At 43.3% G+C, this 27,953-nt stretch overlaps 1 protein-coding gene and 1 long non-coding RNA gene across 2 annotated transcripts in view; one reads left to right on the forward strand and one right to left on the reverse strand.

The window, feature by feature from the left end:
- Positions 1 to 397: 397 nt before the first annotated feature.
- Positions 398 to 27,953, reverse strand: part of LOC119088643 — a 49,812-nt gene continuing 22,256 nt past the window's right edge. Inside the window, exons 2-3 of the long non-coding RNA XR_005092327.1 lie at positions 3,380 to 3,479; positions 398 to 2,582 (exon numbers count right to left, since the gene is read on the reverse strand). This is a non-coding gene — a long non-coding RNA (uncharacterized LOC119088643). The remainder of the gene's footprint in view (positions 2,583 to 3,379; positions 3,480 to 27,953) is intronic.
- Cd38 (CD38 molecule) overlaps positions 19,002 to 27,953 on the forward strand; it is a 34,480-nt gene continuing 25,528 nt past the window's right edge. The window contains exon 1 of the mRNA XM_028892933.2: positions 19,002 to 19,612. Within this exon, the coding sequence (XP_028748766.1) occupies positions 19,371 to 19,612 (242 nt within the window). The 5' untranslated portion in view covers positions 19,002 to 19,370. The remainder of the gene's footprint in view (positions 19,613 to 27,953) is intronic.

Consider the following 27,953-nt stretch of genomic DNA (forward strand, 5'->3'; position numbering starts at 1 on the left):
TCTACTTATTACTTGCTTTTGTTTGCCTGGAGGCTATGAGGTCAATTTTCTTTCATCATTTTAAAATTACATTTTTAATTAATTAATTGTGTGTGTGTGTGTGTGTGTGTGTGTGTGTGTGTGTGTGTGACATGCTTGTGGAGGTCCGAGGACAACGTTTGGGAGTCTATTCTCTTTTTCTACCATGTGGGTTTTAGGGATTAAACTAAGGTCATCAGGCTTGGTGACAAGCACCTTTACTCAGTGAGGCATCCCTTTAGCCTGTGAATGGGTTTTTACATCTAGAAATGTCTGAAAAAAGTGTATAAAGAACACCAGTCTATGGTCTTTAAGAGTCCCTGAACACAGTTTGATTGGAATGCAGGCACACTCCTTCCTTTTGCATCATTTAATAATGCTTCTGCTACGATGGCAGTGTGGATGAGATGCACAGAAACTGGGAAGCCATTGACACTAATTACTCATTTCCTGTCCACAAAGTGGTTGCTGACCTGCAGCCTAAGAGAATGAGGAGCTTAGTTGGCTGGGTCCCATTTCCTACATGAGGAAAGTAAGCAGAGTCCAGTGGAGGTGCAAGGGCTCGCTGCTGCTGCTGCTTTGCCCCCAGCCAACACACAGGAAATTATACTTCCTGTCAGCACCCTTGGCTAGGCTGCCATCACGGGGGCAAGTCAGGGAGCAGTGTCTCTAGGCTTGGGGATGCCCTTCCCCCAGCCCTTCCTCAGGAAATCCCCTTTAGTTCTTAAGTAAGATGAAATTGTGGTCAGCTGTATGTTTTCAGAAACAAACCTTATGACGGACAGTAAGTCCCCTGGGGGAGACAATGGGGGAGTGAGTCACTCAGAGCAGGAAGCCAGAGCAGCCCATGGTACCTTTATCACAAGGCAGCTGAACCTATTTCTGCTGCAGAGCTCTATGACAATGGAGCCCACACCTGACAGTTGCTGTTCCTGAGACAGAAAGAGGGTGAGAGAGAAGGTCAGAGGACCAGCCACCAGGGCGTCTGACTCTAGAGCACAGATGAGGTAGACACACACACACACACACACACACACACACACACACACACACACAAACAGACTCTTCACAGGAGGTTTCCCACGAACCAATTATTAACAAGGAAGGTGGGTTCAAAAATACACCAGACTTGGTCATTTAAGGTACAGACATAGAGTGCATAAAGGGGCCTTTTGGAATACATACAGATCACAGAGCACAGAGGTTTGGGCTTTCTACTGAAAATTATAGTGCCTGAGCAAATAGCAAATGCCATTGCCTAATTGTACACTTCAGATTTTACATTCAGTCTTAGCAAGCGGTTTGTATGAAGTCGAGTGTTCTTAGAGAACTTGTTTCAAGCCATCGGTTCTAGGAGCACAAAAATTTGCATCAAGACCTGCCAGATTTGTTCCAATGCCATAAAGTATGCTTAACACGACTGGTAAGACATGTAACAGCAGAAAATCCTCTTGGACTTCAAAATTAGTAAACATTTTGTGCTTTTGTTGAGCGTCACTTCCAATTACATGGACTGATAATTATGGTGGTTTAGATGAGAGACGTCCCCCATAGTTCAGGTATTTGGACACTTGCTCCACAGTTGGTGGCCCTGTTTAGGAAGTCAAACAGCCTTGTAAGAGGTGTCTGCATCAGCTCTTTTCTGCTGTGTTCTGGGTTGGGCCTCCGGGGTGGCAACAGAAGCCAGAATCCCGAGAGGAAGGAAGCAGCTATCACTGTGTTGTGAATACCAGGAAGAGATCACACTCGATCCAGAGGGAATCTTCTCCGCTGCAGGTCTATGAACTCTTCAATGGTGGATGTTTACAAGCTTGCCAAGTGACAGGAAGCAAAAGCTGGTTTTCAATAACCCGTTGTTATTGTATGGTATAAACAAATAGATTTGCTTAGATTACATCTGGTGATCTTTAATGTTATTTTTGGAAAGCTAAGATGTACATACAGTTAAAAGACAAAAACCATATAAAAATGAAAAAAAAAACCTAGCATACCAAAAGAATAATAAATTATGCGGCTCATGTTTCTGGTGGCTGGGAAAGTCGAGAACACTGTATCAGCTTCTGGTGGCGACTTCGGTTATGTCATGACGTAGCAGAAGGGACAAATCAGTATATGCAGACAGAGGAGAAGTCAATATCTCTCTTTCTCTCTCTTTTATCAGGAGCACACTGGACTGTAACTAACTCCCACAGTAACAGCCTCTACTGACTCCCATGACATCACCGCACCCTAAAAGTCTCACCTCATATTCTTTAAGTGGCAAGTAACTTTCAGCATGAGTTGGGGAGGCCACAGCCAGCCTGGAGCCTCACTTTCATTACCTCTTCTGATATGTACCCTGGTTACCACTTGTTTAAAGATCCACACGGCCTCTCCGGGGTTTCTTTGGGAAAAATATAAGCAGATATGAACACACCTTTTTGCTCTTCATCTTTGCCTACATAAAGAAGAAGGAATTCAGCACAAACCTCTGTCCCTTGTTTTTCTTCTTATTAATGTATCCTAGAAGTTGCTCTGTGCTGACATGGAAATTTTTCACAATATTTATGTCAGGAGTCATCCAGCTGTAAAAACAAGAGTGGTTCTTTGTTGGAACCCTCTGTTGGCTATCAATAAACTGGACAACTTTACTGTAAGCAAGCAATCTCAAAGAGAAAAACTAAGTGGTGAATTCAGTCACTGTTGGTGGCCACATAGCACTCAAGCTGACTAAGTCCATTTTTATGCAAGTCTGTGTGTGCTCTTGTGTGCACTTTGTAAATCCACCAGATTATTATTATAAATCAACACCCTGCCCCACAGAAGGTAGTTTCTCAATACAACAAAGACCAAGCTTTTCTGTGCGCAGTGGTCTGCCGATTGTTTTTTCCCACAGTGCTCAGTTACTCGTACTCAGGACCCATCACCCTTAAATATGATCATAGGAGACCAAATATAATACCCCAAAATATAATTGGCATATTTGGGGCTGGTTATTGTGAGAAACTGCAGATCTAGTAGTAGCTCTGACAAGCTTGCCTTTTGTGAAGACATATATCTGTAAAGGAAATGTACAAGGGTAAACTCTGGGTCAAGTAGAGGGCGATGCCCAGATCAACCTTTCTTTCTGAGAGACTTATTTGCAAGGCAGGCGATCAGGGCATACTTCCTCCCCTCTCCTAACGTACTGCCTTAGGTAACTGCCACTTCCCCAGGAGCCTCACGCCCCCATCTTTTTCTGTAATGAGGATGTGTTACATAAACTTTAACCATCTGCTCTTTCTTCAGGTTACATATTTTTCTGGGACTTGTTAATCTGTTTTTGTCCATTTCATTTATAGTCCAGCCAATGAACCCATGGTGTGAAGGGAAGCCACCTTACCAACATGATCTTCTGTGCGTTACTCTGGGCTCAAGGTTAAACACCAACCAGTTCCACTGGTTGTGGTGATTAAATTCAAGCTCTTGAGGTCGTGGGATATCTGCAATAAAAAGACCAGGTACAGGGACATGATTATACAACTTCCGGCAGTAAGGAAGAGGGCAGCTGACAAACGTCTAATGGACCAGAGTTATGTTCAACGTTTTAAGAAAGGAGATATGAGGGATTCAGGCTTAGCTAGTGGTTTTGAACCTACACGGGCACAGATAAAGGTTGTGGGATTATGTGACGTGAGCATAGGGTCCCAGTAGGTCAGGAAGGGAGGGCAATCCCCTAGAATCATTTGCTGCTTCTGGATTAGTTGAGTTGTGAGCAATCATGGTGCTCATGATGGGATTTGAAGTAAAGTTTTAACATAATTTACTAACTTATTAACCCCCATATCTCTCTTCTCTGCCTTCCAACCTTTGTAATTACACTTAGACCACCTCAGACTTTTTTTTTTAAATCAGGACTTTAACTGAACAAGATGATCCCCTGTCTTTACAAGGACACTAAAGCTTACTCCTTCAGGAAGTTCTAATAATGCGTATATGCTTGCATGCACGTAGGTGGGTGCACACATGTATGGTACTGGGAATTTGAACCAGCACCTTGTAAATGCTAAGCAAGTGCTCTATCACTAGGCTATATATCCAGGACAAGAATTTAACTCTAACACGTGTATACCTGTATGTAAGCATCTCTCTCTCTCTCCACACACACACACACACACACACACACACACACACACACACAGAGAGAGAGAGAGAGAGAGAGAGAGAGAGAGAGAGAGAGAGAGAAATAAGCATGAATGTGATTGTCGCAAGGTCCTTCAATTATGGTGGTTTTTACTCTGTTTTGTGTAATGTTGTGCATTTCCCCTTTTTCTTGTGGTTGTGGGGATTAGACCCAAGGCTTTGCATGCAAGACAAGCCCCCATCACTGAGCTATAGCCCCAGCATTGACTAGCTATTTTTAAAAATTTATTCTATTACAAAATACTTAGTAGACAAAGACTGGATATACTTGAGGTGTGCAAAGTGCTGACTCAGCACACACTGTGCGTGATTATCGAAACAAAATTATCAGTGAGCCTACCAGCACCCGTGTTCAACATATGTTCATATCATAAGTCAAAGTCGGCTCCTTTTGACCAACATTTCCCAACACCCCCACCCCCCAGCTCCTGATAGCCCCTATCCCACTCTCTACCTCTTTGACTTCAATGATTTTTAGATTCTCCAAGTAACTGAGATCATAAAGTATTTGCCTGGCATATCTCACTTGCATAATGTCCTCTACGTTATTTCGTGCTGGTAAAAACAGCAGTATTTCCTTTTTTGTGGTTAAATAGTGTTCCATTGTATACATGTACCTCAATTTCTCTAGTCCTTCATTCACTGATGTTCACATCAATTGTGCTTCTTTACAATTGTGACTAATGCTGCAGGGATCATGGGTGTTATTTCCCATTATTTTGGAAAAGAGGTGCATTACATTGCTATATGGAATAAATGAAAATTAAAGCATATGCAATAAACAAAAAATTGAAAACAGAAACAATAATGTTTCTGTGGGTTTGTTTGTTTGTTTGTTTCATATTTTGAGACAAGTTCTTACGTGGTCCAAGGTAGCCTTAAACTTACTATGTAGTTGAGGATGACCTTGAACTCCTGGTCTTCCTGTCTCTGTCTGCTGAGTGCTGAGGTTACAGGTGTGCACCACCATATCCTGTTTTATGTGGTACTAGGAATCAAACCCAGGGCTTTTTGCATGGTGGGCAGGTACTCTACCAATTTCACTATATCCTCAACATTCCCTGACTTTTAGATTCTTAACTGTTTCTTTGTTCAGTGGTGGGGGTCAAATTCGGACCCTCAGGCTTGGCAGGCAAGCGCGGTAACACTGAGCCATATCCTTATGCTCTTGTAATTAATGTGCCTTAAATCAAGCTATGTCTTCTTTTCTGCATGATTTTTTAATAAGTAAAGGTTTGAACATTTTAAAATTCCTAATTCCTTCTAAGTTTTGTCTCCTTTCTTCTAACAACAAAATAACATTTTTATTAAGATTCCAGAAAATTACTGTAAGAAAACTATAGGGGGTTAGTTTCTGGAAGCTATATTTAGGATGTAACTATAGTACAGCAAAAGACTGGGAATATTCGAAAACAAGATGGTGATTAAATAAATAACCACACAGGATCATTCACAATGAAAAGTTCTATTTATGAGGGACATTTAGATAGAAAGTAAAACATTTATAATATTAACTTAGAATGCTAAGACCTAAATTTCCAGAAATTACATTTTACACCAAAATATTAACATTAATATTATTTATTTCTGAGTGAAGTCACATAAATTTTTCCTTCATATTATTATTTTTCCAGTTATGTATGAACTCAAAGTTGTTATTACAACTTGAAAAAAATTGTCTGCAGAGCCTGTCCTTGCTTAAGAAGGTGTATCTTTTTAATATACAAGTTATGTTGGACACCAAAAGTTTAGGGTCTCGAGTGGGTGCCCCAAGAACCCAGACTCCAGTCCAGTTGATGCAACAGCATGAGGTTTTTATTGAAGCGACTGTACAGATGGGCAAACTCTGCTCCTAATAGCAAGAGCCGCATCTTACTGTAGCCCCTTGGGGGGCTTTTAAAGGAAAAACCCACAAAAGCCATAAGATTACAATTTCCATACAATTTCATTTCACAAGATCATGGTCTGATCACAGAGTGGGTACAGTCACTTCTGCATGTACATTCTTCCTGAAATCTCAAGGGGGGTATCAGGGTGGGAGTGGAGTTTACACAAAGGTCACAGTGGTCCTTCCTGGAACACTTGCAACTATCCCAGTCACAGTTGAGCACATCTCTTAACAGAAATCTTTTTACATTGTTACATTGTTACAGGGGAGGTTGAGTAATGATTGAGTCAGGTGGCCCTTAGAACTAGTTTTCTTTTTAGTTCCTTATTCTCCTGGGGCTTGGGGGTGTAAGCCTGAAGGGTTAGGGTCTTTCAGTTAAGTTTTACTTTGATTACTGACTACTTAATAAAAATAAGCAGGATTTTATAATTTATTATGTTGATAAAATTTTAGTCTCAGGAGAAAAGAAATAACCAAGATTTCCTACCATGGATGATGGAAAAATAAGCTGTGGTATATCCAAACAATGCCAGAAAGAAATGCATTCTTCAGTCATAAAAAGTCAAAGGTGGGATGGGATAAGACAAAAGGGAGCTCAGAGCATAGCTCTGAGCAAGAAACCTATCTATAAAGACAGCCTGCTGGGGCTGGAGAGATGGCTTAGCAGTTAGTTAAAGAGTACTAGCTGCTCTTCCTGGGGGCTGGCCTGGAGTCCCAGCAACCCACATGGCGGCTCACAACTCACTGTAACTCCAGTTCCAAGGGAATCTGACCCCATCTTCTGGCCTCCATGAGTATTAAGCATCTAAATGGCCCACAGACATACATGTAGGCAAAATATTCATACACATGAGGGAAATCAAATAAAAAAATTAAAAAGGCAACCTATTGTACAACCTCAACTGTAATATTACAGAAAAGAGAAAATTATCAAGAAAAACAACGGTTCCCTGAGATGAGAGGAGGCAGCATGGTTAGGTGGAGTGCACAAATGTTAGGTACACATTATTACACCTCTGTGCAAACCCATAGAATGCAGGGTGGCAGGACGGAGCCCGAGTATAAACAGTAGACTTGGGGTGATTATAATGTATTCATGACAGCTCATTAACATATCCGGCCACTTTTGTGGACAATGTTGATGTCAGGGTTTTAGGGACTTCTCTCGTTGCTCTGACAAAAGCAATTAAAGCAAGGAGAGGCTCATTTTGACTCAGGGCTTGGGAAGGAATCTGGTCACCGTGGGTGGAAGATGTAAGCACAGGAGTGTGAGGCAGCTGGTCACACTACCTTCACAGTCTGAAAAATGGGAGAGACAGATGTGGATTCGCAGACTCGTTTTCTCTGATTTTTCCCTTTCCCTTTTTTTTTCCTTTTTCCCCCTTCTTTTTCCCTTTTAATTCAGTTCCAGACTCCATCCAGGCTATGGATGGTGCCACCCACACTCAGAGTGAGTCTTCTCTCTTCCATTAGATCTTTCTGGAAACTCTCACAGATACATCGAGAGGCATGTTTCTTAGATAATTCTAATTTCAGATAAAGTGATAATGAATATTAATCTAGCAGGGGCTTGCATGGGTGGAACTCACACAGGTGGGGGGCATGGGTGGGAGGGCATGGGTGGAGCTCTCATAGGTGGGGGAAATGGGGGGCATGGGTGGAGCTCACATGGGTGGAAGGATAAAGGAATGTGTAAGAATCCTATTTGCTGCTTATTTTTGTTGTGAATATAAAAACCTGCTTTAAAAGGAAGTTCATGGTTGAAATGAGAGTTTAAACACCAGTGACTGATATTTAGGGTCAAAGTCTTCAAATGAATTCCATTTGGGACTTTCTCATGATGTTTATTTCATTTTTGTTTTGTTTTGAATTTGCTTCCAAATGATATTATTCCAGAATTCTCCAGCTAAGATATTTGACCTTCAACCTTTGGTGATGAATGTAAGAATGGAAAGCATAAATACTTACTTCCCCAGAAATGAAGTAAACATCTTATAAGAGAATCGGTTGAGAAAAACACTGGCACACATTGGTGTTCAAAGTGGGTTGTGCATGCATGTACAGAATGACTAATGTTTAAACTTATCATATGTGCCATGAGGGGGCTACACTTGACAATGATGAGTCTGCTCTTTATGATATTCAGCATCAGAGCACCTTTTTCTAGTGTCCATAACTTGATTTTCCTCCAGGGAATATTCCCTTACCCACAATCCACTTGGGGCTCCAATTCCAAGGGCAGGCTATAAGATTTGCTCATATTTAACATATCCATCACACTCTAGCCATTGACCGAGTGATAGATGCAGAAATGGGTTGAAAGGTAATGCTAGGATTTTAGTTGTTAGAACGAAGCTCCAGGTGTGTGCATGTGTGTGTGAGACCTCACTGTGCTCAGCCACAAGGTGGCATAGTGTAGAGAAACAGGCACTCTGTGTCCATACCATGGGTTTAAATCCCAGTTCTCCTCCTCAACCAGCTACTGGTGAGTCAGTCTTTCTCTCATGACCTCACTCCGATCCACAAGCACTGCCTGTCTTTTGAACTTGTTATGGAACTGAACGAGTTAATATTTGTAAAGCCTAGCATAAGTGTTTGTGGTCTCAACATTTTTACTTGTGGAAGTCATGGGCTTCCCAAACTTGGTCACCAAATAGAATTTCCTTTTTCAGTCTTTCTCAACTCAGCAAACAACATCTTTATCATCCCAGCTGCTCACATCATCGCTATCCTCCCAGCTGCTCAAGCCCAAATCATGGTTGCCTTTGACACTACTGTCTATACCAGCAGCCAGTCTTTGTAGCCACATCCAGAATTTAATCTAATCTGCTAAAGCTAACCCAGTTCTAGACATCATCGTCTCTTGTCGAGATCCAGACACCACGGACTCTTAAATGATCTAGCTGCTTCTGCTTCTGGCTCTATTTCTGTTGCTTTTCAGTAAGGATTCTAATAAACTCTAAGTCAGTAGGTGCCACTCCTCTGCTTGCCACTCACTGCCAACACACAGGCAGTGGCATCCCTGTTCTTGGCTCCACTCTTCTTCCCTGGATCCTGGCACCAGGGTCCTCTAGTTGCCTCTTGCTGCTCCTTCAGCACACCCGGCTTTCTTCTGACTTCTGACCTTTTGCCTGCTCTGTATGTCTGTGTTACGTGGCTTCTTCACCTTGTCCAGATCATTACCCAATACTACCTTCCCTGTGAGACCTTCCTCAGTCCTCTAGGCCCAATCTTCCAATTCCATATTCCATCCCCTGTTCAGTTGGTCTTCTGACTCTCATCACTGCCTTGCCTGTGTTATATATGGCTTACTTTTGAGTGCATCTATGACATATTTGCCTCTATTAGACTACAGGACTAAATATTTTTGGTTTTTGGATACCTGGTACTTAAAACAGCTCATATGATAGAGTAAACACTCAATAAATAGCTAATGAATAATAGGGTGAGTAAGTAAACAGAAAGGGGAAATAATGTTGCAATGAAGTATATTTGTTAATGGTTTTGTAGTGCCTGCTAGATACCTGTGACTGTCTAGTCCCTAGGGACATAATTGAAACAAAGACTGCTTTGGTGTCCATCCACAGACTTGTGGAAGAGGGGAAACTTCCAGAAATCCAGGATGAGTGTTGGAGAGATGGCTCAGGAGCTAAAAGCACTCACTCTTCTAGAGGCCTGGGGTTCAGTTCTCAGCACCGACATGGTAGCTCACAGCTGTCTGTAACTCCAGTTCCAGGGCATCTGACACTGCTTTCTGGCCTCCCCAGGCACTACAAACACATATGTGCAGGCAAAACACCCAAATACATAGAACAAGTTCATCTTTTCAAGAATTCTGGAAGTATAGGGTAAGCATGAGCGCACATGACAAGATCTTGCTGCCCATAAGGGAAAACCATAAAACTTGTCAAGACAGGCAGTACATCTCAGGGGTCATCTGAAGGTTCGGGAGAACAAGGGCCTAGGGAGAGGATGTGGAGAGAAGGGAACTGAAATGTCACTGAATTACGTAGACTGAGGTTAGTGCTTGCCCAGGAAGTGGCTACATTGGCTTTCATGCACTTTAAGCTCTACTCATATCAAATAAACAGACATCCTACAAGGAAGAGCAGTGAATTGGAAATATTTTGAGGCATCATGTCAAGTCCTGTTTACCCTTGTTTCATTAAAAATCTAGGGAAAAAAAAAAAAAACAGTGCCTGGAAGATTGGGCCTTACTCAGTTCCAGGATGTGGGAGGAGAAACATTGGCAGTCCTCTTGAGTCTGCTAGAAATAAAAGCCAAGGTTGTGACCTGATAGGGTCAGTAAAGAGGCTTTCCTGTTGTTTGTGAAGCTCAGCGTCTCTTCATGGTCCTCCTGATACAAAGATGCACAAAGCATGCTGAGACAGATCCCTACCAAGCAAAACGATCAGCTCTGAGCTTTCCTAGGTCACAAAGATCTCCTCACAGCTGCCAGGAGCCACAACCCAAGAATATCCTCAGAAGTGTTCACTTTGGACCATAAATCCTCTTCAAGGACACAGTCAGCTTGTCCACTCAAGGTCTCTGGTGTCTTGCCTATGACCCACCATTCATAAAATGTTTCTGCTTTGGCTTTATGGTTCGCAAGGAGTTCGACTCTCTAAGAGGCTGGCAATCATTGTTGAAGGAGAAAAAGCTGATAATTATGCAGCTGGTTGTAGCATCTCCACCTTCTCTCTCCATCCCTCTGCTTTACTTTCAGCAGATGAACAGCAGCAGGTGTTTGTCATTAGATGGACTGCAGACGGAGAACTGAGGAAGAACTTGGATTTGTGGACTAATGCTCAGCCCAGTGCCATCAGCTAGGCAGTGAGAGAGGACTTTCTCCCACAGGTATTGCCCAGGCAGCAGTCACATGCTGGGCACTGTCTTGGTACTGGGGGCGCAGTGTTCTTGTGATGGTTTGTGAACCAAGGCAAGCAATGGCCCTGTCCTAGAGGAGGAACCTGCCAGTGAGAGGACCGGTGAGAGGCGCCACCCAGTTCTGGAAACTTAACCCAGGAGGTGTATCTGCTCTTCATGTGCATGTTTTTACAGCCAGCCTGGAAGGTGCAGAGACTGTATAGGGCACTCATGTTCAAGGAGCTACTGATGAGTGAACCTGGGTTCTTCTGTTTCAGAGGGGAATCATGCCCGGTAGGGACTATATGTGCAGCACACACATTCAGAAATATGTATAGTTAAAGAACATATCATTACTACTTTTCACTTTTTATTTTTATCTTATTTTTATTATTTTTTAAAATTTTATTTATTTATTTTTAATTTTCTGGAGCTGAGGACAGAACCCAGGGCCTTGTGCTTGCTAGGCAAGCACTCTCCCACTGAGCTAAATCCCTAATCCCTTTTTTAATTGAAATATAATTATATCATATCCTCCCTCTCCTCCCTCCAACTCTTCCCACCACCCTGCACTCCTTCCCAAACTCACAGCTTCTTTATTATTATTGTTGTTGTTGTTGTTTTATACACAAACACACAAACAATATATAAGTACAACATGCTGAGTTTATTTAGTGTTGTTTGCATGCATATGATTTTGGGCTGACTGCTTTGTATTGTATAGCCAGGTAGGGAGTTCCTCCCTGGGGAAAATTAACTCTCCCTCTCTCGACAGTCCTTAGCTGCCTGTAGTTCTTTGTCTGGAGATAGAGCCCCATGAGATTTCCTCTTTCCATGACATCATGTCTATCTATGCTGTTGTTGTTCAGTCTTGTTTAGGCAGCCATATTGTTTCAGTATCATGAGTATTTGCTTTGCTGTCATTTCTAGGGGACACAGTTTAACAGCAGACTTCATGATCCTCTGGCTTCATAGTTAAAAAATGCTAAATAGAGAGATATCAAAATGTTGATGAGTATTGTGTAAGGCCTGCATGAGTAACTCCTCTGTCCATCCCCAAGGCATCCTCAGATCCACTCCATTGCTTGAGGCTGTGTTTAGATGCCCTCCTATTCTACAAGCTTTGCTTGCTATCCACAGCCTAAGGTAGTAGCTTGTCTTCTCTAAGCTTCTCTTAAAGCTGCTGGGACTTACTGGCATCCCTCGTGCCAACTACCCAGCTGCTGCAGCATTCGAGCTTACTCTTTGAACTCATGTTGGAGGTAGTACCTAGGGAACAAATTGTACAGAGTCCCAAGATTAATCTCATAATACAAAAGAGGCATCTGCGCTTCAGAGCAGATTTATAATCTGCTGGAAAGGTCCAGCCCTCCTACCTGACCACAAATACTGTGTTTTTCACTGTGTGACACAGTGATCAAAGCTCCTTTTCTGGGCTCTCAGCACCTAACATAGTGCTTTGCATGTGGTGGGTCCTCAATATTTGTCCAATAAATGAATGAATACTGTAATATGCTATGCTTTGAGTCTCAGTGTGTTAACTATATCCAAATAAGTCCATCATAACAAGACTGTGTCCATTTTAGGTGTGTAGATTCTCTCCCATCAGGCCCCACTTCAATTTGATTAGATGCAACATGGGGACATGTTGAAAAGATGAAAAGATGAAGGGAACCAAGCCCCAGTCATATATACAACAGTATGCTATGGGTGGAAGAGATAGTTTTTGTGCAGATGTACTTTTCTTCTCTAAGTATGTTGTGTCAGTGTCAGATACTGTGGCCATCTTTCAGAAAGATAAAATGCAAACAGAGTACTCACAAACCAAGTGAATTAGCAGAAGTCAAGGGTTACAGGCTCTTTCTGGGTTCATTCTCTCCCATGTTTATTATATTAACAGAAAGAGGAACTAAAAGCCAACGTTTCCTCAAATCACTGAGGATTAATTACAAGAAAGGAAGACATTGAAAATAACAGTTTTACTCATGTGAATGTCGGGAAACCCACATTCTAGACACAGCGTGCATGTCACTTGGTACAATCTTTTTGGCTGGCAATATCTTCCAAAATTATATTTATACTTCATGCCCTTTGACCCACAAAGTCTATGATCTGGAGAATGCATACACTTGGATATAGAAAAATATTTTAACACAAGCATGTATACTGTAATGTTTAATGTAGTAACAGAGATGTAGATCACCTAAGTGCCCATGAGTACAGGTCTAGTTAAGCAAACTGTGGTGTACTAAAATATCAGAGACCATTGAAAAGATTTTGGTTCAGCAGTCAACTTACTGAATACTGCCAATGTAAGCAGCATGGGAAGAAATCCAAGTAACAAAGAGAACATACTATGCTTTTGTGACATAATGATCTGTCTATATATGTGTGGATGCGCATGTATATGTTTATATGTGTATATATATGTAAATATGTCTTATTTGTTCATTAACATAAGAAGAGGCTAAGGAAGGAAAAATTATTTTCTACATCTATCATTTTGCTCCATGTGTATGTATCATATTTATTGTCAAAAACAATCCTTAGGGCAAGAGAGATGGCTCAGTGGTTAAGAGTGCTTGAGAGAATCTGAGTTCACACACCAGACACCACTTTGGATGACTCACAGTCACCTTATACCTCCAGCCCCAGGGAATCTGATGCCCTCTTTGACCTCCACAGGCTCCATAAACACATATAAATAAAAAAATAAACACGTCTTTGAAAAAATTAGCAATAATCTTTGTAAAGGGATGGTTGTGGTTGGGAGGAGGGTCTCATTTTGTTTTACAAGCAAGAAGGAGGTGAAGGTCTGCTACACAGTAACTGTTTTTGAACTTTGCACCTGCAGGCTGCATGAAAGAAAATGCAGGGCACACGGGTAAAAGAATGTGGGGAAGCCCAACACGGTCAGAGATAAGGGAGGCAACCCCGAGGCAATGCAAGACCAGCATTTCATGGGCCACTTTCACATCTATAGTTTAGATCTGGCTTGTGGGAATAACTCCAGTTCTCAGGGGCAAAAAAAAATGGATACTTGGAGTAAACTGAGGGTGTCAGGCATTCATTTGTTTCACAAGCACTTCAGGACTTCAAGTTGAATTCCAGGATACAAAGAGAAAAGAAAAATCAATTGTTACTGACCACACCCTTAGCAACCACCTGATCTAGTGGGAAGGAAGCCCAGAAGAAACTCCAAAGTTGTGTTTGGTGGCTGTGTAGTTCATTTCTAAGCCTCTGAGATCTGTCTTGTTTCAGGAGATCTGCTGGCATCTAGGAGAGTGTACAACTTGGAGATCTACTGTAATGGTTAATTTTGACTCTAAAATCATCTAGAAGACAAGCTACTGGGCATGTTTGTGGGGGATTTTCTAGATCGGAGATTTTCTAATTGGAGTAGCAAGATCCACCCTAAATGCGTATAGCGTCATGCTATGGGTTGGGATCCCAGTCTAAATGAAAAGAATGTGAACTGAATGCTAGCTCTCTTTGCTCTACACTTCCTGACTGAAGAAGCAAGAGGAACAGCTGCCTCATGCTTCCTCCATATCGTCTTTGCCATGGTGGACAAGACTTTCAAGCCATAAGCTCACACCAACCTTCCTATTCTTGTTTTTGTCACCGCAACCACCAAAGCATCTAATACACCTGCCTCCGTTTGGGAAGGCTTCCTGGAGAGTGTGTACTGAGACCTGATGACTCAGCAGCAGCTTATGGCACCTGTGAAGGTCAAAGGCCGAGGAGAGCTTGGGCTGACTGGGGACAAAGAGGACCAAGAGCACTGGAGGGCCATGGAGATTGGGGACCAAGGTGACTGTGGAAGAGGGATGAGATGAGAGGGGGCCCACATGCTGTAGGAAGTGTCTGGAGCAAGCTGGGAAGTGAGAAAGACAGTTACGTTGGGAAAATTATTTTGTAAAAAATGACATCTGGACCACCTCCCTAGCTGTGGTGCATAGAATGCATGGAGACAGGGCAGGCTGGATCTGGGAAAAGAGTTGAAAGCCACTCTGGGGTGAAAAAGAGAGGGGATTGAGTTGGAGAGGAGAGGAAGAGCATCATATTTTGTGACTCATTTGCAGGCAGCAGGGACCAACTTCCCCAGGGTTTTGTGTGGTGAGGGAGAGGGAAGTTCTCAGCTTGGGCAGTTGTGTGTCCAGGATATTGATGCTTATTACTTAAATAAAGAAGACCAGGAAGAACGTAGGTTAGAGGAGGAACTTAATGTTGAGTTTGACCAACGAAGTTACACAAGCTTAGACGTCCAGGCAGTCCCATCAGAATCGTGGCAGTGACACCTCGTACGTTCTCACGTTCCTTTTCTCTTATTTCTCACCTTCCTTTTGCTCTTATTTCAGCTTCTGTAGGACTTTGGAGCCATGGCTCACTATTAAAGTCCTATCCTTGCTCAGCCTTTCTGCTCTCAGTGTGTACCCAGTGTGAGGGACTGCAGGGTTTCGTAATGACTTCCACAATTCTTAGCTTTAAGCCTTAACCCCAGTGTCTCTGTGGAAACAGCTAAATTACCTCTATAGAAGTAATTAATATGAGATCATTGAGGGAGGGCTCAAACCCATCACCTGGTGTTTTCATACAAACTGGAAATTAGGTCACAGGCTGTTACAGAGAGACCTCCTCAGCTAACACAGACACAGAAGAAGGGACAGTCTAAAAGCCAAGTGGAGAGGTCTCAGAAGGAATCAACCATCGGACACCTTGACCTTGAACTTCCAGCCTCCAGAATTGCAAGAGATAAATTTCTTTTGCTTAGCCATCCAGTACATGGTCCTCGTTATGGCATTTCTAGCAGATGGCTGAGCCAGCGGCTACTGTCCCTTTTCCGGTTTTTGTCTAAGCAGTGGGTGTGGTTGGACAAACACTGGTTCACTAACTGGCCTTTCTTTGAACTTTTGCTATTTACTGACACCCTGAGAACTGGTCCACTCCCCAGCCTGGTTAGTCTACATGAGTGTTCCACTGTGCCCACAGGAGCTTTCTTTTTACTTCATGTGGAAGAAGCAATCAGGAGAGAACGTCCTTCTGTCGTTATCATCAAATCCTCTGAAGTCTCACCCCCCCCCCCCCACAGCCATATTCTCCACCTCTTTTTTGTGAGGACCAGAGCTCCTGCCCACACCCCCACCATGCCTCAGATTCCTCTCCCCCTCTCCTGCCTTTGTCAAGTGTTACTGGACTAGTGAGTCAGCTGATGAGCCTTCAAAAGTGCTGCAAGAGTCTAATCTTGGAACAGGATGCTCTTTCCTGTATCCCAGGGTTACTTATATTCTCGTCATTGTGAGAAACTAACCAACAGAATAACTGAAAAGAGGAAAAAGTCACTTGGGCTTAAGTTTTACAGGATTCAATTCATGATCTCTTGGCCTCGTACTTTTGGGTAGAACTTTATGTGGCTTAGGAGAGTGGCTCACTTCATAACCAACCAGGAGGCAGAGAACTGGACAGGAAGTGCCAGGGATAACACAGTACTAAAGACCCATATCCAGTGACTCAATTCCTTCATCGCAGTCCCTCCTCCTAAGTGTATACAACTTTCCAAAATAGCACCCCTGCCTGAGTACCAAGAGTTCAAAATCAAGAACCTATAGAGGATTTTACATGTCCAAATCATGATGCCCAGCAGCATCCACTTAGGTCTTTATTTCTCTGTTCCCTTTGACATTAAACAAACAAAACAACTCTGCTTTTTAATGTAACTGCACTCTAACTTACTGATACCACATTCACACTCTCTTGTACCCACTGTGCTGAGCTGTGTCCTTCTCATTCTCTGAGAATGCTCCTTCTTGATGATGGGAAGAAGGGTCAGCTTTTGAGTGTTTGTTGCTCTTGCAGAAGACTGGAGTTTGCTCCTAGCATCTACATCAGGCAGTGTCCAACCATTTACAGCTTCAACTCTGGGGGATCTGATGCCCTATTTTGACCTGTGTAGGCACCCCACATATGAGCCTGATTATACCACACACAACATACACACACACACACACACACACACACACAGAGTTTTTTTTTTTTTAAAGTTCCCCTTTGTCAAGAAGAACTACTGAGCTGCTCTTCTCTCTTGTTCAGGAGTCACCCTTCCAAGCAAGCATGTCCCATGAGACTTTGAAACTTCAACCTGCTGTCTGTTACACAGTCTCTCTGTGACCTTGTGATCCTCTTTACAAGCCTGTGCTGAAGCTCAGCTGAAGAAGCCTCATGTACCAGATCTATAACACTGGTCCCTTGTCATCACTCTGGACTTATACCCAACTCAGTGTCTCCTGTTTGGGATCTCAAACTTAACTCCATCTGAACAGAGTTCTCCACTTATGCCTTTCCCCCAAAACTGAAGATACTTCATTCTAGCCTTCATATTTCTATACCCAGCAATAGGGTCTGTCCTTTGATCCCTTCTTAGACCAAAAAGGACTGGTGGTATCATTGACTCCTCCTGTCCTTGCAAACCACATGGCAAATTCTATTGCTTCTACTTTGGAATCATTTCCATGGTCTGATCATTTTTAAGTTTGCCATTCTGTTACTGCTCTACAAGTAAAGTCATGATACCTGGTCCCTATGTTTCTATATTTGTTCTCCAAAGCCAGACTGAGCCTTTCCCTTGGCACACCAGGTGACTCACTGACTTTGAATGGTTTAAAACTGAAAGGTGGGCTGGTGAGGTGGCCCAACCTGTACAGTCCTCTGCAGCTGTCAGGTCTAATGACCTGAGTTCAACTTCTTGGACACACATGGTATAGGGAAAGAAAGGACTCCTCAAAGTTGTCCTTTGACCTCCACTTGTGTGCTGTGGCATATACACACACACACACACACACACACACACGCACGCACGCACGCACGCACGCACGCACGCACGCACACAGATGCACACCAAATGAATAAGCAAAATGGCAGCAAAAATTTTAAAATATGAAATGCACTTTTTAAAAAAATCCTCCTGTGCTACAGAGCTGCAGAGACATGCTCTTCTGCTACCTTCAAAACTATCCCCTATCCATTTTCTAGTCTAGCTATGATGGCTGCCTTTCTGCACCTAAAAACAGGACAAAGGGCTTTCTGGCCTCAGTTTTTTGCACCTAATATGCCCTCTGTCTGGAAAATGACTGTCCCATGGAAATCCTGTGTGATCCATTATGTGACAAGCCTCTGCTTAAGTAATAGATGTCCTCTTGGGAAGGGGAGGGCAGGAAAAGCCACTGTATTTTGGGATTCCCACTTGGGGTGAAGTATTAGTGCATATGAGACATGTTGCAAACATCCCATCAAATATGAAATCCCATCTCTTCAGCAGCCTCCTAGAGGAAGCAGTAATAACTTACATTTATTCAGTAATCACTTATCATGTCTTAGGAATTATATAAACACCTTGGAGATATCAACCCCTCTAGTCATAGCAAACCCTGCTGGAATGAATGTGAGTCTGCTTCAAGTCAGTCTAACTCAGAGAGGCCAGTTAACCAGACAGCACTTTAACAGTCAGGGCTGGGTTTGAACTGAGACCTCCAGAGAAGAGGAGCAGACTGAAGCTGCCACTTTAAAGATGTTGGGGCAGGATTTTACCAAAGCTCCCAAGTAGAGGTAGGGCATTCATTGCTAGGCATTGAGTAAAAAGAGAGAGAGGAGAGGAGAGAGGGAGAAAGGAGGAGAGAGAGAGAGAGAGAGAGAGAGAGAGAGAGAGAGAGTTAGGGGGAGGGAGGGAGAGAGGAAGGAAGGAGGAGAGAGAGTTAGGGGGAGGGAAGGAGGGAGGGAGAGGGAGGGAGGGAAGAAAAGGGAGAGGGAGAGGAGAGAGGGAGAGAGGAGAGAGGAGAGAGAGGAGGGAGGGAGGAGAGAGAGAGAGAGAGAGAGAGAGAGAGAGAGAGAGAGAGAGAGAGAGTGTTAGGGGGAGGGAGGGAGAGAGGAAGGAAGGAGGAGAGAGAGTTAGGGGGAGGGAAGGAGGGAGGGAGAGGGAGGGAGGAAGAAAAGGGAGAGGGAGAGGGAGAGAGGGAGAGAGGGAGAGAGGGAGAGAGGGAGGGAGGGAGGAGAGGAGAGAGAGAGAGAGAGAGAGAGAGAGAGAGAGAGAGAGAGAGAGAGAGAGAGAGAGAGAATTAGGCAGACTTTACCCTCCAGGAAGCACTTGCCTCAAAGTGTCAGATGTACCAGTGAAAGAAGGTGCTGCCCAGGAGTATGCTCAAGCTGTTTGTGCACCTGAAGAGACTAAGGTGACGGCTTCTCCTGGAGAAGGAGGCTCCGGAGTCTGGAGGAAGCAGCTGGAGTATCTGTTGACATCCTTAAAGCCTTATTGCCCAGTTAGAACTTTGAAGCAGCGGTAAAGGCTGGGAAGGGAAAGAGCAAGTGAAAGAAAAGGAGGAGGGGCGGGCTCAGACCCAGCCAGTGCGCAAGCCCTTTTGCCTAGCCGGAGGTCTCCAGGAGCCCCATGGCCAACTATGAATTTAGCCAGGTGTCTGGGCACAGACCCTGCTGCCGCCTCTCTAGGACAGCCCAGATCTGTCTCGGAGTGAGTCTCGTGATCCTGATCGCCTCTGTAGTGATCATGGGCATACTTCTGTGGCCGCGTGCACCCCTGGTGTGGAAAGGGAAGCCTACCACGAAGCACTTTCCTGAGATCTTCCTGGGACGGTGTTTCATGTACACTCAATTTCTGCGGCCTGAGATGAGGTGAGTTGACATTTGAGGCACACACTGGGCACGGTGTACGGCTGGACACCGGGGAGGCAGGCTGTGACCCAGCTGGAGCTCGCACGGGGGAGTATCCAGACTGTCCCAAACAAAGAATCTTGTGTTGCGGGTCAGCTGGGAGCCAAGGGGCAGTGCCGAATAGGAATCGGATGAGCCCTAAGTCCCCTGAGCAAGTTACCAGAACACCGCCCCTCCCCCCGCCACCAACTCGGGGTTTGCATTTCCTTGCAATGGGGACACTGATCTGTGCCGAGCTCCACAAAGATGTTCGCCTTCCACAGCGGGTCTTGAGCTGGGCCCTTGGGCTCACCCTTGGCCACAGCTGCGCTTCAGGGACAGACTATGACTCGCAGGCATTCACAGTGTCATTTGGCTTGTGGTTTCCATCTGCCACCGTTCATGCCCAGAAAGTTATGGTCACAGGCGACTTTTGACTAAGTGGCTTATTGAGCATGCTGTGGGGGTTGTGGGAGTCAGAAAGGACAGATGTCTGCCTGGAGTTTTCTTTGTCTTTATAAAACAGCATCCTAAAGTGGTAGTTTCATGCGTGCAACTCCAGCGCTAAGGGGACTGGTACAGGGGGACTGGGGTGAGTTCGACATTAGTCTGGGCTGCACAGCTGCATTGTAAATTCCAGGACAGGTTTGAGTTGCAAAGGGAAACCAGCCTTAAAATAAACACATTAATTAATTAAAACACACACCACAAAAAACAAGCCCAGACAGCATCCTGATTCTTTTCGCACCTGATCTTTCATAAAACAAAGCAAGACAGACTACAGAACGGAAATAGTACTCATCGGATAAGCTGAATCCGCTTGGTGAACCTGTGCAGACCTTTGCCTTCATCAGCTCATAGAAATCAGCCCTCATACTTACGTCCGCCTACTGCGTGAAGCTAAGGGAAGCTAAGGGAAGGAGGACTTGTTGCATTTCTATCCCCTCGAGGTGTCTTAGTGTAGAACTGACGTCTGAACTCAAACAGAACGCACAACAGTCTGGGAGGCATGCCCAGATGCCCAATTTCACATTCTGTCTTCGGATGCACAAGCTTCCCAGATGCTCAAGCTTCCCAGATGCTCAGTGGTTTGGGTCCTGGTCTTATTTGAAAATCTTCATGTAGGAAGAGTCTCAGGGTCCTGATAAGTATTTTGCTTACAAATTTTTAAATGATCTTGGTTGCTCAATCATTTTGTGTAAATTCACTGTGCTTAGCAAACTGGATGCGTGGAATTGGCATGATGTGTACTTAGTATTAACTCTGTGGAGTGTCGATTCTGACAAGCACCTGTTCAACCTATCTGCTCAAGTGTATATATAAGCATCCAGCAAGTATTAATTATTTGTGTTTGTCAAATCACAATCAATCTAAAAATAACAGGATTGATTGAAAATTGTACATATTTATTTCATTTTGTGTGTGTGTGTGTGTGTGTGTGCATGTGTATGTTTCACTGCATACATGTGAAGGTCATAAAATCAGGTCTCTCTCTTACAATGTAGATTATGGGAATCAAATTCAGATCATTGGGTTTAAAAGCAAGCATCCCTAAAGACTGGTCTACCTTATTGGCCTATCCTGTTAATTTTGTGAGGCCATCTTTTCAGACATCACACAACAACACACCCACACATTTTATATTAATAGATTAGTGATAGGTACTTATTGTGTTCCAGGCACTTAAAAATAACCAATTGCACCAGGCAGAGTTAGCACACGCCTTTAATTCCAGCACTTGGGAGGCAGAGACAGATGGATCTTTAAGTTTGAGGCCAGCCTGGTCTATAGAGTGAGTTCCAGGACAGCCAGAACTACATGGAGAAACCCTGTCTCAAACAAACAAAGAAACAAACAAACAACAAAAAGTTTTTTAAAAAAAACCAATTATGTAGTCCTTTAGCGACCCCACAAGCTGAGGTGCGGCTCAATGGAGGGCTCTTGCCTAGTTTACACAGTGCCCTGGGTTCATCCCCAGCATCTCAGTAAATGAATGAATGGAACAGGATAGAATTGGACAGAAGACAATCACACACAGGGAGTTTCGACTGGAATCTGCACTTTACAGATAAGCCAACTGAGTCAGAAAGTTTGAGTAAACTGTCTACATGTGGTTGTATGGATTGAACTCCCAAGGCACTAAACTAACTGCCTATGCGTGTTTTATAGGAAGAGTGGCCATGAAGTTTATAGGCCATGTATAGAGACATTTGAAACAGAAAAGAAACAATAATTATAAGCATAATGAGTCAACAAGTTTAACCTGACCGCATGGCACCTTATCCTCCCATGGTCTAAGAATGTAAACTCTGAAGCCAGGTCATCTGAGCTTGAGTCTTGGCTTTGTTGCAGTATGACCTTGGACCAGCTCCTCAATGTATCTGTGCCATGGTGAGTTCTCTCCATGTAAAATGGGAACATTAATGATAGCACCCAGCACCTGGAGAAGAGGCCTAAGAGGGATAATTTTGCCATGGTAAATGCCCAAAATGTTACTGCTGTGTAAATGTAGACTCAGTTCAATCATAATTTAAAATTTACATAATCCAGTCCTCTAGTACTGAAGGTTACATTGGCTTTAATTTATTGAGTTATCCTGTTAACAGTTGGCTGTGGTGGTCATTAAATCAGTACATGCAAATCCACCTCATTCTTTATACAGTAGATGTAACCACTTCCAGTTGACAAAAGTTTAACTCCAATTTTTAATTATGTATCTTTATTACATTTGGGGAGCATGTGCCTCAGGACATGGATGGCTGTTGGAGAACAACTTGTGTGAGTTCTGTTTCCTGCTACACAGGTTCTGGAACTCAAACTCAGGTCTTCAGGCTTGGCAGCAATCACCTTTACTCAGTGAGCCACCTTACTGGCCCAGTTTATAAATTTTTCAATCCCGTTCATTCATTCAATAAATGTGTTTGAGCCCCTACCGTGTTCCAGGCAGTGGTGTGGCTACTAACGGCACAGGAATGCTCGAGTCCTGATTCTTGTGTTGCTTTCCTTCTGCAGTGAACGCCTTCTTGTTTATACTGGATTGTTCTATATGACAGACATCCAGGGATGGAATTCTTGGGTAAAATGGGATATTGTTCCTGTCTTAGTTAGGGTATCTATTGCTGTGAAGAGATGCCATAACCACAGCAACTCTTATAAAGGAAAAAAATTTAACTGGGGATGGCGTATAGTTCAGAGGTTTAGTCCATTATCATCATGGTGGGAAGTATGGTGGCACAGAGGCAGACATGGTGCTTGAGAAGGAGCTGAGAGTTCTACATCAGGATTGGTAGACAATAGGAAGAGACAGAGAGATAGGTGGCCTAGCTTGAGCTTCTGAAACCTCAAAGCCCACCTCCAGTGACACTTCCTCCAACAAGGCCATACCTACTCCAACAACAACATGCCTCCTAATAGTGTCAGTCCCTATGAGCCTGTGGGGATTATTTTCATTCAAACTACCACAGTACCTATTTTCAGTTTTAATGGTTTTTGAATTCCAGATGTTTCCAAATCCTTTCTGAAATAGCTTTATTATTTCACACTCCCACATCAGTCTACAGGGTCCGCTTCTCCACAATATGACCATTATTGAATGTCTTAAACTCTTCTTAATTATGAGAAGAATAGAAAAACAACATCTAAGTTTCCCTGTTGGCCAGCAAGCCTTAGGTCTTGTCTGGCTTTTGTCTATTTCAACTTTGTTCAGGTCTTCATCCTTTCTGTTGAGTTACTTACATATATGTTTGGGGGTTCTTTATGTTTCTAGATAATATTTATACACACATACACAAAGTGTCCCACAGCCACGTCACTGAGACCTCTCTCCTGCAGACACATTTTACTGACAACATCCTGAGTTTCATTATTATCTTGGGGTTGTTTCTTATTTTGATACCTTTGTCAAGAAACACAGAATGACAGTTTTATTTTCAAGCATAGCAAGTTTGAAGCATTTGCTCTCAATTCTGCACTAAGATTCAAGAATTCCTCTTTCTCTGTGTCTGCACTTTCTCTTATACAACTAAAAAGGACAAAAAAAAATGATTGGACTGTCAGTATTCTACTCTAAGGCTTCTGTGACAGCCTTAGGTTCCTGAGGGGTGTTATGCATCTTTACTTTTGTGGTTGACAGGATTACAACAACTTGTATCACTTCTGCAAGGTGATGCCTTTCTGCCAGCTTCCAATAACCACTTCCTAATGTGTTCATCAAGTCAACATGAACAGTCTCTCCCTGAGACCTTTCTTCTTCTGCCTGACATCTAGTGTCAGTACTGATGTCATAGGGTCTCCAGAGAAATGGAAATGGTGAGGAGTTGTGGAACTGGCCCATGTAATTGTGGAGGCTGTCAATATAAAATATCTGCAGTCTAGGACAAAAGGTTGGAAGCTCTAGAATTGCTGATGCTATGGCTTTAATCTGAAGGGAGTCTGGCAGGATTCCCTTATCTCCTGGAACCATAGTCTTTTTCTTAAGGCCTGACCTGATAAGATGTGATGCACTCACAATTATGGTGCGTGATGTACTTTCTACCAGGTCCATGTTTTAATGTTACTTTCATTTAATAGAACACCTTCCCAGCAGCAGGCAGATATGTTTGAGCACATATCTGTGTGCCGTGAATGGCAATGGCACTTCCAAAAATCTTGTTTCAAGATTTTTTTATTTTTATTAAGAATCTTATTACCAGATGCCATTTTTTCTATGTCTCTATAATAAACCACCATTTCCCAATCCAATTACTTACATCAGGGATCATTTAAATTTCATGCTTTTGTGAGTGGACAGGGATCATCTAGGGGCCTGCTTCACTCGATGTCATCTGGGTCTGCCATCACTCAAGCCATCATTCAAGATGCCTTGCTTTCATGACTGGACAACTTGGCTCAGCAGAGATGCCTCTCTTTCTCTTTTTTGCTGTCTCTTCATGGTCCTCTCCACATGGTCCTTCTCTATTAGACCAGGGTCTCTGAAGGATTTACACATTCTACCAGTACAGTCTGCTGGGTCCTCCTAAAGCTTTAGGCTCATAACTAGTATTGCTTCACTTCCACATGTCACAAAGCCAAGGCCAACTCCTACTTGAGGGCAGGAGAAAGAAACTCTACTTCTCAATGTGGGGAATAACACATCTGGTGGGTACCCTCAGCTCTTCACATTTTGCATGGGAGCATCCTTGTCTCTGTTACTATTAGCCTTTTGTTATGATTGCTCTGTTACTTCTTTTGCTGCCCTTTACAATCTTCATTGGAGACATGCTATCCAGAGAAGAAGGGTGAAGGAAATCTGTTTGGTTAGGGCCAACTGTGCTCGCCCCATCACATGGGGACAAAACATTGACATCTATTTTCAAACTTGCAGAAACAAGTCTCTTTGCATGAACACTCTGAACTTTCTTTTGCATTGTGACACTGAGTTTTGGTTTCGTTTTCCCGATCAAGTAGGCCAACTGATCATTTTTCATGCATCCCTTGGCCTTCCCGACTTTTTCTGCTTAGCCCATCTTTCTACATTTAACATCCTAATCTCTTGTCGATTATATGGACGGCAAACATATTCTCCCAATCTGTGGCTCCATTCTTGACTTTATTTATGGTCCCTTTCATCCCGAAAATCTAAATGCCATTGCAATTATATTTTCTTTCATGGCTGTGCCTTTGTATCTTATTTAAGAATGGATTTTTTTATGTGACATTATAAAGAGTCATATGGGTTTAAAAATGTTAAACTACTACTTTTCACAGTTAAGTCCTTTAGCTATCTGGAATTCATCTTGGTGTATTGTAAAATTAGGAAAATAATTTCACCCTCACCTTCAGGTGTATAATCAGTTATATAAATGGTACATATTAATATTTCACTTAACCCAGGGTTGATAATGCCACTTCTATGGCCCATTTGAGTTGAGATCCCAGTACATGTGTGAGAAGCTACATGTGGCTGCCCTAGGGCCTATAACCCAGAGCTGTGGGGAGTAGAGACAGAGGTCAATGAAGTTTTCTGGCCATAAGCTTGGTTCCAGTTCAGTGAGAGACTCTGTCTCCAGGGAATAAAGTGGAGAGTCATAGAGCAAGACACCTTGTCCTCCTTGAGCCTCTGTGAATGTACACAAAAGTGCATGTGTCTGCACACATGTGTATATACTTTACACATACATATACCATGCTTGCACATGTACATACACATACTTTATTTTAAAGATTGGTTCTTTTTTATTACTAAGTCAACTGTATGTATATGCTACAATTTGTTTATCAACTTCTTGGATGATGGACAGTTGGCTTATATTCACATTTTGAATATGATAAACGAAGGTGTTCTGGATATTAGTGCATAAATTAATGTATGGGCATATAGTTTCATCTGGGGGTGGCAATATCCAAAAATAAAGGGCCAAATGGCAGATGACTGTTTAACTTTTTGAGAAACCACTAAAGTGTTTTGAATGGTGCTGGGATAGTCTTAAAGGTCTGGATATAGTTTTAAAGGGTAATGTTTTAGAAGGAATAGATAAGGTTTGAGTATATCACCCAGGTACTTGTGCTCAAAGCTTAGCCCTTGTTGTGGTGATGTAAGAGATGGGAAAGCTGTTAGGAGGCAGGGCCCAGTGGAAGGTGACAAACTCACTGGGATACTGTTCATAGAAGAGACTGTGTCCATCTCTGCAAGTGTTAGTTCCTAAGATGGTGTCATAGAAAGAACAAGACAATGGGCTGGGGATGCAGCTCTCTTTGTAGCATGCTTATCTAATATGCACTAAGCCCTGGGTTCTGTCTTGAGTGAAAGACCCTAGCCCTTCAGGCTTACACCCCCAAGCCTCAGGAAAAGAGAAACTTCAAACACCAGGAAATGAGAAACTAAAAATCTAGTTCCAAAAGCAACCTGACTTAGCCATTGTTCAATCTCCTCTGCAACCATATAACAATATAAAAAGATTTCTGTTAAGAGATATGCTCAACTGTGACTGGGATAGTTCCAGGTGTTCCAGGAAGGACTACCGTGACCTGTGTGTAAACTCCACTCCCGCCTTGATACCCCCCCCCCCTTGAGGTTTCAGGAAAAATGTACCTGTTGACGTAACTGTACCCCCTCTGTGATCACTCTGTACTCAGACCATGATCTTGTGAAACGAAATTGTATGGGAATTGTAATCTTATGGGTTTTGTGGGTTTTTCCTTTATAAGCCCTCATGGGGCTGTAGTAAGATGCAGCTCTTGCTCTTAGGAGCGGGGTTTGCCCTTCTATATAGAAGTTTAATAAATCCTCCTGTTATTGCATCAACTGAACTGAAGTCTGGGTTCTTGGGGCACCCACTCGAGACCCCCAAACTGTGACTGGGACTTTGGGGTCCAACATTGGAGGTTCCACTGAGATTGGGGTGCCCCCCGGACCTCCACTCTGCCAGTTGGAGGTAAAAACGAGCTCGATCTATGTTTTATGTTATTATGTCTTGTCTTTTGTGTGGTTGATTTGGCATTTGTATTTGGTGCCTGAAGAAGTGTGCAGGACTTGTGTCTGGAACTTATGTGGGAGAGCAGACGTGCTCAAGGGTCCCCGGGTCCCCACTCTGGAGGTCTCCTCCGGAGTGATGATGAGTCTCTCCTTCCCTGGGGGAGCGAGGCTGTACACAGCCATTCCCATTTGAATTTGTACTTTTGGTTTTGTGCTTTGGGATTTGTAGCCAAATCAACTACCGCGCCGACTGTATCTCTCCTTGTCCTCTTTATGTTTGTTTTTTTGGAGTCTGTCTTTTGCCTCTACCCTTCTCTCTCCATATGGGCAACAACTAACTACCCCCCTAAGTTTGACTTTAGATAACTGGAGAGATATGCTTGCCCAGGCTCACAGTGCCTGTCTGGAAGTCAAGAAAAAAAAACAAAAAAAACAAAAAAAAAACCAAAAAAAAACATCACCATCTGTTCCTTTGAAGGGCCGGCCTTTGAGGTCCCCTGGCTGGGGGACGGGACTTTTAATGTTGATTGATGTGATTTCACATGTGCCTGGGTGAAGCTGTTCCTCACTGCTTTGCTTGCCCCAGCAACACTGGGGCTCGGACCCCCACCTCTTCCTTCTCAAACTCCCCTTACTCCCCTTGTCCCTTCAGCCCTGGCTGCCCTCCGACCGTTCCCCACTTCCTCCCTTTACCCTCTTAAGGAAATCAAGCATGAAAAACCCCCAGTCCTCCCAGAGGACGGGGAGACTAATGATGGAATCACTCCCCTCATGCAGATCCACCCACCAGCACAGGAAAAAAAAAAAAAAAAAAAAACCCTCCAAAACGGCTCCCGACACTGGCTAGGCAGCCTGTGAGCAACGGAGCAG

The sequence above is a fragment of the Peromyscus leucopus genome, chromosome 10, assembly GCF_004664715.2.
Source record: "Peromyscus leucopus breed LL Stock chromosome 10, UCI_PerLeu_2.1, whole genome shotgun sequence".
In the NCBI taxonomy this organism is placed as follows: domain Eukaryota; kingdom Metazoa; phylum Chordata; class Mammalia; order Rodentia; family Cricetidae; genus Peromyscus; species Peromyscus leucopus.